Here is a 16,528-nt window from a genome sequence, read left to right on the forward strand (position 1 = left end):
TTGGATAGCCAGAAGACAGGGTCATGCTCCAGAGAAACCAAGGTTACTCCTCTCTTCTTCAAACAAAATCAAATCAAACATACTATTCCTAACCAATTTCCAGAAACCAAACCATACTCAGAAAACCAGATCAACATGGATTCTAATAGAGGCCACAATGAACCAGGCACTGAGTATGAGCAATACAATTTACTGGTAAGAATTATAGCCTATTGTGATCTACTTATAAAATTTTCCTCTAAATAGACCATAATATGTATATATCTTCAGCTAAGCCACGCTTATGCAAGATTTATTTATGCCACAGTAATTGAAAAAGCTGGTATAAAATTTAAATCCTAAATAAAATAAGACAGTTGCTTTTTTCATGAGGAACATATCATTGACTTTTCCTTTTTAATATAATCTCGATCCTAGACCTTGATTTGCTCAGCATGCCTGAGGTGCATATTTTATATCTTAGCTGACTTGGCTCTCGTACAGAGGCAGTGCTGACTGGGGCACACAATAGCTCCTTTTCTAGAGTTCTGTCCCGTTAGCTGGTATCAAGAGACACGTGTTTTCTAATCTCCCAGGCCTGTGTCTGCTGCTCTGTAGACACCAAGGCCTGGGAAATTTTTATGAATCTCAGGGAAGCCATTCGGCTGCTGAGCTGGCCTCATTCACACATTTCATTTATCTGCAATAATAAGAATATCAATACTCTGGATTTATATGGAGCTGCTCATCCAAAGAGGTCAAAGCATTTTCATTTAATTGGATGTCCCCATGGTTTTAAGAGCCTCTGGGTATATTATAAATGCAATAATAAAACAGTCTGCCCTGGTTTACAAAATAATAGACAACATATAGCAAGACATGGCATGTGTTGTGTTTTTGAACCTCATTGTATAAACTTAGGCAGGGTCTAGCTGTGGGCTTTGGGGTCTTTTCTGAGATTGTTTGTATGCCTGTTCACCTTATGACACCACTTTCACCAATAAATCACTTATTCAAGACCAGTTGTCTCCTTGAACTCTATTCAGTTTCATTTTGTGCCTTAGTTTGTGTGTCTCCTTCTCTTTCCCCTCCTCTTTCCTCCTCTTCCTCTCCTTTTTCTGGAATGTAACTCTCTATTCTACTTTTTAAAATACTTAGTTTTAATTATGTTATGTGGTAGTTTGAAAGAAAATGGCTCCCAAAGGGAGTGGCATTATTAGGAGGCGTGGCCTTGTTGGAGGGACTGTGTCACTGTGGAGACAGACTTTGTTGTTTTCTATGCTCAAGATACTGCCCAATGTCATAGTCCGCTGCCTTCTGATCAAGATGTGGCCAGCAACATCTCTGCCTGTATGCTACCATGCTCCCTGCCATGATGATAGTGGAGTGAACCCCTGAAGCTGTAAGTGATCCACCTCTTAGAAGGGTTGCCATGGTCATGGTGTCTGTTCACAGCAATAGAAACCCTAACTACAGCTCTCTCTCTCTCTCTCTCTCTCTCTCTCTCTCTCTCTCTCTCTCTCTGTGTGTGTGTGTGTGTGTGTGTGTAGGTGCCCATGTTTTCTGGCTATTTTTATGTCAAGTTGACATAAGCTATAGTTAAATGAAAAGAGAAAACCTCAATTAAGAAAATGCTTCCATAAAATTGTGCTGTAGCAAAGCCTGTAGGGCATTTTACTAATTAGCAATTGATGTGGGAGGGTCCAGTCCATTGTTGGTGAGTCTATTCCTGGGCTTGTGGTCCTGGGTTCTTTAAGAAAGTAGGCTGTTTCTGGTGGTATTGGTACACGCCTTTAATCCAAGCACTCAAAAGGCAGAGCAGACCATCTTTTGAGTTTCAGGACATCCTGGTCTACAGAGGGAGTGCCAGGACAGCCAGTGCTACACAAAGAAACCAAACTAAACCAAACCAAATCACCTCAATAAAAGCAAGCAAGCAGGTTGGGAAAGCTATGGGAAGCAAGCCAGTAAGCAGCATTCTTCTATGGCCTCCTGCCTCCATGTTCCTGCCCTGTCTGATTCTTTTTCATTGAAAAATCTGTAGCAGTTTGTGTGTGTGTGTGTGTGTGTGTGTGTGTGTGTGTGTGTGTGTGTGTGTGTTTATTCAGTACATTCTTTGGATTATGTTCATCTCCAAATCCTTACCACATATTCATGTCACCATCCCTACATAGAAGAATCTCTTATATGTTGAGAAATATTATTTGGTTCTAAGCCTGTTGACTTTGGGAGTCTATGTTAAAGGCTGATAGTTATAAGAGAGTAGATCTACTAATCCTTCTAAAAATTGGAAAAAAAATTCCCACATTCTAGTACAAGCTTGGAGTTATCTTCAAGACAACCAAGAATAGAAACAATGTCAAAGACTATATTTATTACTAGAAGATGAAAGGTATATGGGGTTAAGTTTTTCTAAAGTGTGATATGAAACAGGATAATTAGAACACTTTCTTGAGGGTTTAATTTGGTGTGTGATAATTCAATTATCACCTAATTACAGTTCTTGTATGTGATAAAAGCAGTCCATCATTTTTGACACTTATCCAATTCTTGCTTTTTAAAATGCATTTGCTTATTTCCATTTAAAGTTTATAGGACCCATAGGAAAGGAAAAATTATCCAAATAATTGTGTCTTTTTTCTTGTTGTTTGTTTTGAGAGAGGGTTTCTTTGTGTAACTCTGGCTCTCCTGGAACACTGTAGACCAGGCTGGCCTTCAACTCATAGAGATCTACCTGCCTCTGCCTCCAGAGTTCAGGGATTAAAGGCCTGGCTCCATATTATTGTGTCTTTAAATATCCTCACATTGCTGCCCAAGACATACTTTAGGCACTTTGAAGGCATGATTATAAGTAAAGTCGTGTTATTACCTGTCTAACAGATATGAAAACTGAGTCCAGAATGGCTTATGCCTCTTTTCAAAAAAAAAAAAAAAAAAAAAAAAAAAAAAAAAAAAAAGGGTAGAGTCAATTGAGACCTTGGATTAAATCTAGGGAGTCCTACAACACAAATGCATACTTTAAAATACATACCACATAAACTACCTTTTCATCATCTTAAATGTGCTAACAGTGGGCTTAATAGATTCAAAAGTTGTGCAAGGGTAAACACTGAAACTGTGTAGTATTTTATGCTTTCTATTATAAAGTATAGTGTTATATACTTTCTATTATAAAGTCACCCATCCCCCAACTCACTAATTTGCTTTTTGTCTCTGTGAATTTACCCATTCTGGGTGTTTCATTTTATTCCTTTATTTATTTCTTTGTTTGTTCATTCATTCAATCACATTTTTATTTATTATTTTGAGTATGTGTGTGTGTTTGCATACGCATACGTGTGTGTGCACGAATTGCTGTGTGTGCTTGAAACATAGTTTAGCCCTGGCTGTCCTGGAACTCAATCTATAGACTAGGTTGGCCTTGAATTTAGAGATCCACCTGTCTCTGCCTCCCCAGTGCTGGGATTAAAGGCGTGAGCCACCACTGCTTGGCTAAGATATTTCATATAAATGGACTCCTCAGTTTTTGTGTCTGGCTTCTTTCGCTTGGCACAGTGTTTGCAGGAGAATTAATGTTGTAGCATGTGCCAATACTTCACCCCTTTCTGTGGCTTTGGTGTATTCAATGGGCAGTCTGTTTTTGTTTATACCACAATCACACATCTCATATTATACCAAATATATCACTATTGTCAAGAAAGCTTTTATGAATGCTACGTACATGTTATTTTTAAACATGTAATTCTCTTGGGTATTATTTGTGAAAGAAACAGCCACTTCTACACTGACTGAAACAGTTCCTATTCTCAGCAACATTGTTCTGATTTCTTTATGTATTTGCCAGCATTCACTTTTCATTTTTGGGCTGGGTACAGTGGGCCATGCCCTTAATCTCAGCACAAGCCGGTGGATCTGTGTGAGCTTGTGACCAGCAGGGTGCTCGGAAGGAGCTGCTCCCTCAGGTTGTTCTCTGGCTCCCACGTGTGTTCCACCATCAAATATGTGACCTAATGCAAAACATAATTCAAGAAAAGTAGTCAGCTGAGTGAGTCTGAAGTGACAGCTATTACTGTTTTAATTTTCATTTCACTAATAATAATGTTGATCATTTACATGTCCTTTGGAGCTTTTGAAAAGAGCAGATATATAACTTACAAATATCTAATAAATTCCTATTTTTAATATACATCTTCCTTTTATTGCTTTTGCTTTTGTTGTCATATCTAAAAATCTGAGATTATAAAGATTTACCTCCATATTTTCTTCCAAAAGTTTTAAATAATAAATTTAGGACTTTGATACATTTTGAGTTAGTTTTTATGTGAGGTAGGGGTCCACTTCATTTTTTTTTCATGTTTATATCTAGTGTTCTATTGTCATTTACTGAAAACACTACTCTCCCTATCATACTTGAAATATCCATATTTCAAAAATGATAATAAAAATATAAGTTTGAATGATATTGGAAACCTTGTCATGGAGAGATGGCTCAGTGAATAAGAGCATTTGCTATTCTTCAACAGGTCCTGAGTTCAATTCCCAGCAACTACATGGTGGCTCACAGCTATTTATGATGGACTCTGATGCCCTGTCCTGTCATATAGGCATACATGCAAACAGAGCACTCACATGAATAAATAAACAAGTCTTATTAAAAAAAAAAACAAAAGAGCACTTGCTGATTTAGCAGAATACCTGGGTTTGCTTCCTAGTGCTTTCAACCTTGTTTATCTCCAGTTCCAGGCCATTTGACGCCCTCTTCTGGCCTCTGCAAGCGCCAGGCCGTCCCCTGCAAGCGCCAGGGCACACACAAGTATGCATACACATACACATGCATGCAGGCAAACAATTCTACACAAAGGGAAACACATAAATCTTAAAAATAGAAAAAACAGCCTATAGACATGTGGGGTTATGTCTGGATTCTCAGCTGCAGCTCAATTATGTGTCTCCTCTTAGGTTAGCTCTTCTCTTTGATTGCTCTAGCTTTTTGGTGTGGTTTTAAACCAGAAAAAGCAAATACTCTATATCATTCTTGTGTGTTTGTGTGTATGATGTCCTGAGGTTAACCAAGGCGTCTTCCTCAGTTTATCCATCTCGTTGGTTTCAGAGTCAGGGCCTTTTCACTGACCCTGTAGCGTGCCATTTTGGCTAGGCTGACTGGTCAGTGAGCACCTGGGATCCTCCTGTCTCTGCATCCTTAGTCCTGAGGTCGTTGAGCCTATTTCATTGTGTCTGGTCTTGTACTTGAGTTCTGGGTATAAAATTCAGGTCCTTATACTTTCGGGCTACCTGCTTTACTAACCCAGCTATTTCCCCAGCCCTCCATAAATTTATTTTCTTTCCCAAGACTGCTTAGGCTATTCATGGGTTTTTATGTTTACATGAATTTTAGTGTCAACTATTCTATTGCTGAAAAACTTCATGCACATAGAAATTCCTTTATTTTTTCTCCAGTAATATTTTGTACTTCTCACATATACATATTTGAATTTCCTGCTTAAATCCTGTTTTATGCTTTTTGCTTCTGTTGAGTTGTAATTATTCAGCTAATTTCTTTCTTCTTGTCTTTTCCTTCCTGCCTTCCTGCCTTCCTCCCTTCCTGCCTTCCTGCCTTCCTGCCTTCCTTGCCTTTGACAGGGTCTCTCTACATAGTCCTGAATGTCCTGGAACTATATGTAGAGCAGGCTGGTCTGGAACTCATAGACATCTACCCCCTGCTAGTGTAGTTACAGACTGTTGTGAGGTACAATGAAGGTGCTGGGAAATGAACCTGGGTCTGTTACCTTTTTTTTTTTCAGAAAAACATGCATCACGCAAAAGTGAACTTACACATAAGACAAAGTGCTGAAAAATTCAGTCTTAGCAAATACCCAAGAAAAGTCTGTGCCTATAACATTTTGCATTTGGCTGATAAAAGACAGTATTTCAATATATATTTTTCCACACTCAATCTAACTACACGTATCTGCATATCCATTTTGATATCATTAGATACATTAAATTAAAAAATTGTAAAGTTATAAAAGGGAGTAAACTGAAAAACAAATGAGGTCTTAAGAGATCTAAAGAAGTCACCCATTAGGAGACTTGAAGAAGTTGCCATTGGCTTATTGTCAGGGCATGCCCAGGACTCGCAGAACTACGTTTCCCAGAGTGCTCAGAGCGAACAGGCGCCCTGGCCTCCGGCTGAGCATCAGTCCCGCCTTCTCACTCCAGTGATTGGTCCCTTCACTTCCGCGCCTTCTCGGTTCTCTCCTGCCATTGGCGGACGTTCCTCCGCGTCCCCGGTCCTGTCAAGCACCTGCCTCTCGCTCCCGTACCAAGATGGCGGCAGAAGCAGCTGGTGGGAAATTCAGGAGCACAGTCAGCAAAAGCAAAGACCCCTCGGGGCTGCTCATCTCGGTGATCAGGTGAGGGAGGCAGGAGGCAGGGTGAGGACGGGGCAGCGGCTCGCCCTCCGCGGAGGAAGGGAGAGGCGTCGGTCGGGCCCCGCCCGCCGGCCCTTCCCTTCCCTTGCCCCTGGCCTCCCCAGCCCCTCCCCAGGGCCCGTGGTCCGGCGGGGCGGCCGGCCCCCACGATTCAAGGAGAGGAGCCCGCCCTCAGTCTTCTCCCCGGGGCTGGTGCTCGCCCGGGGCCCCGGCTCTGAGGCGGCTCGCAGGCTGCACGCTGAGCGGTCCGCTGTGGCCCGGGCTTCTGGGGGCCAGGGCCAAGTCTGCTGTCACCAGTTGCCAGGTGCCCCACTCTGTGACACAGGTTTCCACCACCTGTGAATAGCCACAGCTATCCCAAGAACCGATCCCAGGTTCCGCAGGGAGCTGGTTAGGACTGGATGTTGAAATGACACATGTGTTCTTATTTGTATTCGCTTTCTTCTTCCAGTTTGTACCCCCTCCCCCAGAGTCATTCCAAAGCAGAATTTTAAAATGCCCTCTATGTTGGCCTCTTCCTGAAATATTAGGGTGAAGAGTGGGGTTGGTAGACAATATACAGGTCTATTTAAACAAACAAACAGTTTAAAACGTTGAATAAACTTAAACCAGCCTCAATAAAATGCATTATGACACACATGTTATTGTCATTCGAATTTCGCCCCACATATTTTCATGGAACAAACATCCCTTGTTTCCCCCACTTATCCTTCACTTTGATTTGAGTTCTTAATCTAATGACTTGATCATTCTCCTTCAATGGTCCTGGTGACTTTTTTTTTTTTTTTAACACCCAGGACCCACCATAATCTGGTAGGTTCCAAGCCCTTGAAAGAAGGGATAAATCAAGCCTTAAATCAAACTTAAGGGACTGACCTGTCTATGGGTTTCATGTCCGACACAGTAGTTTAGGAGAATGGCCTGTTAAATTGCTATCAATTTTATTTTACAAACGAGAGGATAGAACTTCCTGTAAAAATAATACACTTCATAGGTCATGAGGAGAAAAAGCCTTGTAGTCTTTAACAGTAAGCAGCACAGATGTGTACCCTGATATTAAAACCTCAGTCAAATTATTTATAATAGCCCCTCCGGATTTTCTTTAAAATTCTAGTATGAATGGAATCTTTTTCTGAACTCATTTTTTTCCCCTGCCCGGTATTGAACACTCACATAAACAATAGATATTTGCTTGAGTATGGTGCCTGGCATTTATTTAGTACTTAGGAAATATTTGATGAGTGAGTGAATGGATGCCCAGAGGTTTGCAAAGACAATTCAGATACAGTATTACTCCTGAGGAGCATATATTCTACTTGTGAGATAAAGGTGCATAAAGAGTATGAAATGGACTTGGAGAAAGATGGAATGTTACAGAAATTGAGAATTTATGGAGGGAGTGGTCACTTCCAGCAGAAGTGGAGAGAGTTAGGGAAAGTGACAGCTGTAAACAAATGTCCCACCCTCCTTGTGCTTCTGATTCTGTAGGCTTTGCCTGTCAGATTTCTTAAGTGGCAGTTAGATTTGCCCTCAATATGTGACATTTAAAAACTGAAAAAGACTTGAAGCTCTTGACTGATTCTGATGTGGAGACAGATGTACATTTGCTTGGAGGGACAACTCTTTGTCATCTTTGGGGGCATCACCCACTGCTAGGTAGGTAGTGTACTGCCTTGTTTTGTATTGAGTTATGGTCTCATGCAGCCCAGTCTGCTGGCTTCAAACTCATTATGTAAATGGGAGTAACCTTGAACTCTTGCATCTGCCAAGTGCAGGTGTCAAAGGTGTACATCACAACACCTGGACTTAATTGGTTAGCACCCCCTCCCCCCCACAGGGTTTCTCTGTATAACAGCTCTGGCTGTCCTGGGACTCACTTTGTAGACCAGGCTGGCCTTGAACTCACAGAGATCCACCTGCCTCTGCCTCTGCCTCCTGAGTGCTGGGGCTAAAGACGTGTACCACCACCACCCGGCCTGTTATCTATCTCTTCAGCCAATCTATATCTCCTTCACTTTTTCACCATGATTTTTGCCCAGGCATCCTTTCCTTGACTTCTGTTGAGAAGCACTGCTCTAATTTTGATTCCTGACCCAGATTACATGGGTACGCTTGAATGACATGTTTCCTTTACTGTGCTTTTTACACTCATGCGTTAAGGTATCCAGACCTATCATTCTGGGCAAGTTTAGTAAGACTGGGGTTTATGTTCTGAACTAGATGTTTCTGGTGCTGTTTGGGTTTCAGCATTTCTTTGGACACAGAAACATTTGGCTTTGGAATGAGGGAGGATGTTGCCAATCTCTGTTGGTGTTTCCTGCTTTTCTTTTGTGCTTAACTCAGTGGTATACATTTCCTAAACAGTGCACAGGAGGAGAATGGTAGTATAACTTTGGTGTTGGCATTTGGGGTGAGAGACGGGCCCTGACTGGAAAACCAGGACAGGACTGTGCACTTCTTATTAGTGGCTGTGTGTCATTCTGGCTTCTGCTTTTCAGCTCTGTCCCGTTTGTGTCCTTCATGCTGCTCCTCTCGAACATCCTATTCATTATTCTCAGATCTTCCCTTGCTGTCCTTAACATTTTTCAAATTCTCTTGAAAGACTAGACCTTTTCTGGTTGCTTTGGCAACAAGCTTCACAAAGGAAAACCCATTTTGGGTTTGTGTCTATAAAGGCTGAATATTACTGTAAGGGTACTTGGTACATGCTAGCTCTTTCATGTTGCCCAAGACCTGTCATTTTGACACAAAATTAAGTTAGTGACAGAATCCACTGTCTTTTAAACAGTTTGATTGTTTCATCTTTTTTTTTTTTTTTTAAATCACTGAGCAGTTGTTTTTCTTGTTTTGGAATGTTTAAAAATTTCCTTCAGTTCTCTTCCCCGAATGTGTAAAAACACCATTTCTACACTAGGTTATATGGTGTAACATTTCTTTTGCTTTTAATATGATTTTATTTATTTATTTATTTATTTATTTATTTATTTATTTATTTATAGATAAGGTCTTACTATAAAGCTCTGGCTGGTCTGGACTTGCTATGTAGACCAGGTTGGCCTTGAACTCAGAGATCTATTGGCCTCTGCTTCCCAAGTGCTGGGATTAAAGATGTTAGCCACCATACCTTGCTAAAATGGTATTCTTAATAGATGAGAAGAACATTTCTTTTCTTTATTTTTTTTACTATTCATTATTATTTTTCTTACTTTACATATCGATTCCAGTTCCCTCACCCTCCCATTCTCTTATTTCCTCCTCCCATCCCATTCCCTACCCACTCCATAGGGAGGGTGAGGACTTCCAGGAGAGATCATCAAAATCTGTCAAGTTATTTGGAGTGGGGCCTAGGCCCTCCCTCGTGTGTCTAGGTTAGGGGAGTATCCCTCCGTGGGGAATGTGTTCCCAAAGTACTTTCATGCACCAGGGATGCATCCTGGTTCCATTGTCAGAGATCCCTTAGACTGCCCAGGCCTTCTAAATTTGGTTCAGTGTTTAGTTGTAGGTGTCTGCTTCTGTTTCCATCAGCTACTAGATGAAGGCAGTAGGATGGCATATAAGTTAGTTATTAATCTCATTATCAGGGAAGGGCATTTAAGGTAGCCTCTCCACTATTGCTCAGATTGTTAGTTGGGGTCATCCTTGTAGGTCTCTGGACATTTCTCTAGTGTCAGTTTTCCCTTTAAACCTATAATGGCTCCCTCTATTATGGTATCTCTTTTCTTGCTCTTGTCTATTTATCCCTGACTCAGTCCTCCTGGTCTCTCATGTTCTCATCAACCCTCCTCCCCTTCTCTTTCTCCTAACTTCCGCTCCACTCACTGCCCCCACCCACCCAATATGCTCAGGAGACCTTGTCCCTTTCCCCTTCTGTGGGGGACCATGTATGTCTCTCTTAGGGTCCTCCTAATTTCCTAGCTTCTCTGGCATGTGAATTGTAGGCTGGTGATCCTTTGCTCTATGTCTAAAATCCATATATGAGTGAGTACATACCATGTTCCTCTTTTTTGCGACTGGGTTACCTCAGGATGGTTTCTTCAAGTTCCATCCGTTTGCCTTCGAATTTCAAGATGCCATTGTTTGTTGTTTTCTACTGAGTAGTATTACATTGTGTAAATGTGCCACATTTTCTCCATCCATTCTTCAGTTGCTTCCAGGTTCTCATTATTACAAATAATGCTGCTATGAACATAGTAGAACAGATGTCTTTGTTGAATGGATGTGGATCATTTGGGTATATGTCTAAGAGTGGGATTGCTGGGTTCTGTGGTAGACTAATTCCCATTTTCCTGAGGAACCGCCATTCTGATCTCCAAAATGGCTGTACGAGTTTGCACTCCCACCAGCAGTGGAGGAGTGTTCCCCTTTCTCCACATCCTCTCCAGTATAAACTGTCACTTGTGTTTTTGATTTTAGCCATTTTGACAGGAGTAAGATGGTATCTCAGTTGTTTTGAATTTTGCGTTTCCCTGATGGCTAAGGATGTTAAGAACTTTCTTAAGTGTCTTTCAGCCATTTTGGATTCCTCTATTGTGAATTCTCTATTCAGTTTTGTACCCCACTTTTTAATAGGATTATTTGGTGTTTTGGTGACTAGCTTCTTGAGTTCTTTGTGTATTTTGGAGATCAGCCTTCTGTCAGATGTGGGGTTGGTGAAGATCTTTTCCCACTCTGTGGGCTGCCGTTTTGTCTTGTCAACTGTGTCTTTTGCCTTACAGAATCGAGAAGAGCATTTCTTGTCGTGGATTCTTTTTGGTATTGAGTTAAACTGCAGATAAGGTCTAATGTAAGGAATGAGCTAGTGTGCACAAAGGAAATGCCCTGGTCTCATTGCTGTTTACTCTTTTTGTTTCTGTATGAATTTTTGAGACAGGGCTGCATGTAGTTCACACTGGCCTTGAACTTGTTATGTAGGCACAGCTAATCTTGCACTTCTGGTTCTTGTGACTCCACCTCCTGACACTGGGAGTATAGGTCTTCTCTATCATAGCCAGTTCTCATTGCCATTTTCTACCCTGGTAGTCACTGATTAGATAATGACTCAGTGTTTTGCTGGTATCAGAGTTCGTCATTGACAATTTAAAATGAAAAAATAGAAATGTAGTGCAGTTGTGGTCTTTTTTTGTTTGTTTGCTTGCTTGTTTGTTTTTGTTTTTGAGACAGCTTTGGTTTGTATAGCCCTGGCTGTCCTGGAACTCACTGTGTAGATCGGGCTGGCCTTGAATTCACAGAGATCCACCTGCCTCTGCTTCCCGTGTCCTGGGAGTAAAGGAGTGTGCCACCAACAATTTGGCTGTGCAATTGCAATCTTATATTTGATGGAAAGAGACTTAGAAGATATGTAAATTTAAATATTTTAACTGAATAAACACATTTCACGACAGTCAGGTGTGTAATGGTCCACTCTTGTGTCTGTTTAGAAGTCCTCAGGTCTTCGAGGAAGGGTTTTGGTGAGGAGGGATAATGCTTGTGATTTGGTCTTTTGGAGACTGCCACTAACTGTGTAGATTTTGGGTTTAAGTCACCACTGGTCTTTTACAGCAGTGCTAATTGGGTGGACAGAGTTCAGTTTGGACAGTTCAAACACACACACACACACACACACACCCATATCTTCCTTCTTTTTTACTGATTACCCCACTTCAACCTTTTGTTTGGTGTGAAGTTGTAGTTGTGAAATAAGGAAGATGGCATTTCAGAGATGTTATTTTATTTTTGTGAGTTCTTGTCAGATTTTTAATTGGGAAATGTGTCTACCACTTACTGTTAGGTGATTTGCTTTCCAATTAAACATTGACTATGCCTTTTTTGTACATCAGCCTGCGAATAGCCACTTTAATTGGGGAGACAGACTCTGGTTGTGACTTAAGGAGACCTTATTGAAACATTGGAGCGGAGCTTTTGCAGACAGGCTGGTTACAGATGTCAAGGAGTTTGAAGGCAGTTGGAGGCTCACATTTTCATCAACTTTTATGTCTTCACAGAAGTTGGAATTTCAAAAACATAGAAAATCCTTTATTCTGGGCTCCTGTTAAATTCCTTCTTTCCTCTGTAGAGGATATTTTGGTCAGCCCATAGTTAATTCAAAGTAAAGTTTGTTGAGGGGTCCAGGCTTTGATCTGGGCTTTGAACAGAGGCCTTTGAGGTTTGTGACAGTTTGTGGCAGGGAAAGCTTGGCCACTCTGGTTCGAGCTGGGTTGCAAGAGTTGAGTTAGGCATAGATACTGTTCCTAGAACCATCTTTCTTCATCTGAGCTCACCTCAAAAATAGTCTTTAGGTTTCTTACTCTTTGTTTCCCTCAGTGATCTGATGCAGTGCTGTTTGCAAGTCACTATCAGAATAAACAGTGTCAGGACTGGAGCTCAGTTGGTAGAGTGCTTGCCTAGCACAAAGCCCTGGGTTAGAGCCCCAGCATAAGGAATACATGAGACTCCGTTTGGAAACAGAACAAACACTAATCTTTCAGGAGGTTCTGGGACAGCTGATAATGCCATTTTTGATGTATATGCAGAATTAATATATTGAACCGAGTTGTGCTGGCTAGATTTATGTCAACTTGACGTAAACTATAGTCATCTGAGGGAGGAGGAAACCTCGATTGAGGAAATGCCTCTATGAGACTGGGCTGTAGGCAAGCCTGTGGAGTATTTTCTTAATTAGTGATTGATGGGGAAGAGCCCAGCCAATTGTGGTTGGTGCCATCCCTGGGCTGGTGGTTCTCTGTTCTATAAGAAAGCAGGTTGAGCAAGCCACAAGGAACAAGCCAGTAAGCAGCATCCCTCCATGGCCTCTGCATTAACTCTAGACTCTAGGTTTCTGCCCTGTTTGAATTCCTGTACTGACTTCCTTCAGTGATAGATCACAATGTCGAAGTATAAGCCCAATAAACCCTTTCCTCCCCAATGTGCTGTTTGGTCATGGTGTTGCTGAAGTAGCAATCCTAGCTAAGTCGTGAGTCTTTTTCCTAAAGCCTCAGGAGTCATTGTTAATGTCAGAATTTCTTGAAAGCTTCGAGCATTGTAGTTTTATTTTTCTGTGATACCATCAAGTTTTTCAATCCATGCCCTTATAGATATGTCTGGTTACAGTCTTGGACGAGAGGTTCAGTATGTGGCTTAGGGTAGATAAGAAGAACTTAATTAGTTTTGTAACTTGAAATCACTCAGCTTCCCCACTGTCCCCCTTCCCTCCCCATCTTTCTTGCTCATTTATGAAACAGGATGTTTAGAAGACTTGGAATGGTTTTGGGGGAACATGAAATGAGGCAAGACATGAAAGTGCCTTGTACAAGCTGAAACAGGGGCATGCTTAATTCTTCATTTCTAGTGTCGGCAGTGTCTTTGACTAGAAACTCGAGCTTTACTAAATTTGAGAGTATCTGCCTGGTATGCCTTAGGCCATGGGTCCAGTCCATTGCACAACAAACAGATAAATTAATTCACAGCTGGAGACCAAACCCAGGACCTTGTACATGGGACCAACTCATCACACAGCAAAGCAAAGCAAAGCAAACAAACAAACAAACGAATAGATTCAGAGTTGGGGGCCAAACCCAGGACTTTGTGCTTGCTCGACAGGTCCCTATCGTGTATCTCATTAACCCTTTCTTCTGAGACCCTCCCTGAAACTTAAAGATGTATACACTGCTGCCCTTCATTTTACAGACAGAGCTCTCTTATTGTTTTGCTACTTGCAGTAGTAGTGTTGTAAGTTGCCGGTCTGGCGTTTAATGTGGTCAACAGGTTTTCTCTGGGCAGGCTTTACACGCTTTTAGAACTAGTTAGTGAGTTTTTGCCAGTCTTTTGCAGTGGTAAGTTCTGCTTTCTTTTGCAGTCTGAGTCTGATGCTGTTTACATTTTGTTAACTGCTTTCAAGCTCTGAAATGAGTTACAACCTTGATCCTTTTAATTGTAGCCAGTCTTTTTATGTACTAGGGATTCAGCCTTGAAAACAGTTGGAACTTACAATTTAATACAAAGTAATAAAATAATATTTTGTGTTACCGTAGATAGTGTTGATATAAACAGTTACACATTTTCAAGTTTTTTTTATGGAAAGTTTTTCTGAATTGTATGTTACTATAAGCTAGAAAAAGTAAAGTAGGACATAAGTCAAAAGATCTTATTTGTTTTTCATTTAAATTAGTGCCTTTGATAAAAAAAAAAAAAAAAAAAAAAAAAAAAAACACAGCTCTCATCTTAAAGAGAATCCGAAATAGTTTATTCCGCAGTCATTTTGAGGGACCATGGCCAGGGAACACAGATTTAGGTATTCCCAGATTCCATGTTTCAGAGTGGGAGCAGTTTTATAGTTTTATGGAACAAAGTCATAAAATTCAAGAGAAGTTTAAAATACACAGTAGGTGCATCAGAGAGGCAGTTTCAGCAAGATGGGGGAGGCTTTTTTATAAGCCCAACACACTATTTGATGAAGTTCTTAGCTTTTGGTTGGTGGACACTATTGGTCTGCTAAGTCAGTAGATTTCAAAGTTTTTAATTTTTTTTATTATTATTATTAGTTACAGAATGTTAGTTCTTACACAGAGGTGGGCACGGAAGGCCTGTTTTAGGGGCTAATGCTAGCCAGCCCAAGACAAGGTATTTAGTCTCTGGTTGTACAACATTCCAGTCTCTATGTATCATTGCATTTTTAATCAGTCAGTCAGTCTTTGAAGACATAATTTATTTCCAGGAATTGTCATTCACATTATTTTATATCTAAAAATCAACCTTGAAAGCATTAGGAATGCATTGTCTCAGGCACTGCATGACCCCTCTGACATGAATTTGCATTTTTATAATTATACAGATGACCTGAAAAGCATGGTAAAGTTTGAATAGCCCTTCAGTATACTTCATTGGGGAAATAAGATATAAGAAACAAATTCAAATTGTTCCTTTTTTTAAAGTTGAGATAATGATAGAGCTTTCTTTGCTTTTCTTCTTTTCAGTGAATATGCTTTTTCAAAAAGAATATTACTCAAGGTGGAGAGATGACTCAGCAGTCAGGAGTACATATTGGGCAGCTCCGAACTGCCTGTAACTTTAGTGCTGCAGGTATCAGGTGCCTCTGGTCTCCATAGGCAGTGAATTCACGTATATGAGTACACAAACACACACATACACACACACACACACACACACACAGACACACACACAGACATATACACACAGACACACACACACATAGGCACACACACAGACACAGACATACACACACAGACACAGACATACACACACAAACACAGGCATACACAGACACAGACACACACACACAAACACACACATACACACACACACACAGACACATACACACACACACTCTCACACATACACAATTAAAAAGAAAATACATCTTCAGAGTTAAAAAAAAAAAGCATTGCTGTTAAGATGTTCATTTGTATAACGAGATATATACAAGTACAAATCATGCCTGGGATTTTGCTAATGTAGCTGGGGACTACAGGGTTAGAACCAGTTCAGGAATAGGTGAGGCCAGGTTGGAATGTGGCACTATCTCTTAAAGGTAGATTTTTTTTTTTGACAAGTTTAACTTTTGTATGTGGTCAAAAACTTCCATGAAAAATGTATATGTGGGTGCTGGAGACAAAGTGTTTATTTAACAGATCGGTAAGTCACAGTGATGGTGTATGATGTCTTTAAATCAGTGCTTCTCAACCTGTGGGTCTTGTCTCCTTTGGGGTTTACCAACCCTTTCACAAGGGTCACATATGATGATATTTCCCACATATCAGACATTTGTATACATTATGATTCATAGAAGTAGCAAAATTATAATGATAAAGTAGCAATTAAAGTAATTTTATGGTTGGGGGGTCACTACAATACGAGGAACTGTATTAAAGCATTAGGAAGATTGAGAATCTCTAATTTAGATTTTATCATTTCTCCATGATACCTGTATTCTACAGCCTCATGGATGCTTGCATTTAAGAAGCCCCCCACCCCAATTCCCAGTATGTATTTGACGACATAATATCTGTCAGAATCTTTTAAGCTCGCTGTGAGGAACTCACCAGTGAGGATCTCTATAGACAGTGCTTTCCGAGGGATGCTGGACTTTATAAGGAAGTGGGAGAGAGATAGAGTTTTAAGTTGAC

General features: G+C 40.7%; 1 protein-coding gene across 1 annotated transcript in view; it reads left to right on the forward strand.

Moving 5' to 3' along the window:
* Nucleotides 1-6,256: 6,256 nt before the first annotated feature.
* Exoc4 (exocyst complex component 4) overlaps nt 6,257-16,528 on the forward strand; it is a 651,801-nt gene continuing 641,529 nt past the window's right edge. Inside the window, exon 1 of the mRNA XM_051175863.1 lies at nt 6,257-6,392. Coding sequence (XP_051031820.1) covers nt 6,307-6,392 — 86 coding nt within the window. The 5' untranslated portion in view covers nt 6,257-6,306. The remainder of the gene's footprint in view (nt 6,393-16,528) is intronic.

The sequence above is a fragment of the Phodopus roborovskii genome, unplaced genomic scaffold (assembly GCF_943737965.1).
Source record: "Phodopus roborovskii unplaced genomic scaffold, PHOROB, whole genome shotgun sequence".
NCBI classification, from domain to species: domain Eukaryota; kingdom Metazoa; phylum Chordata; class Mammalia; order Rodentia; family Cricetidae; genus Phodopus; species Phodopus roborovskii.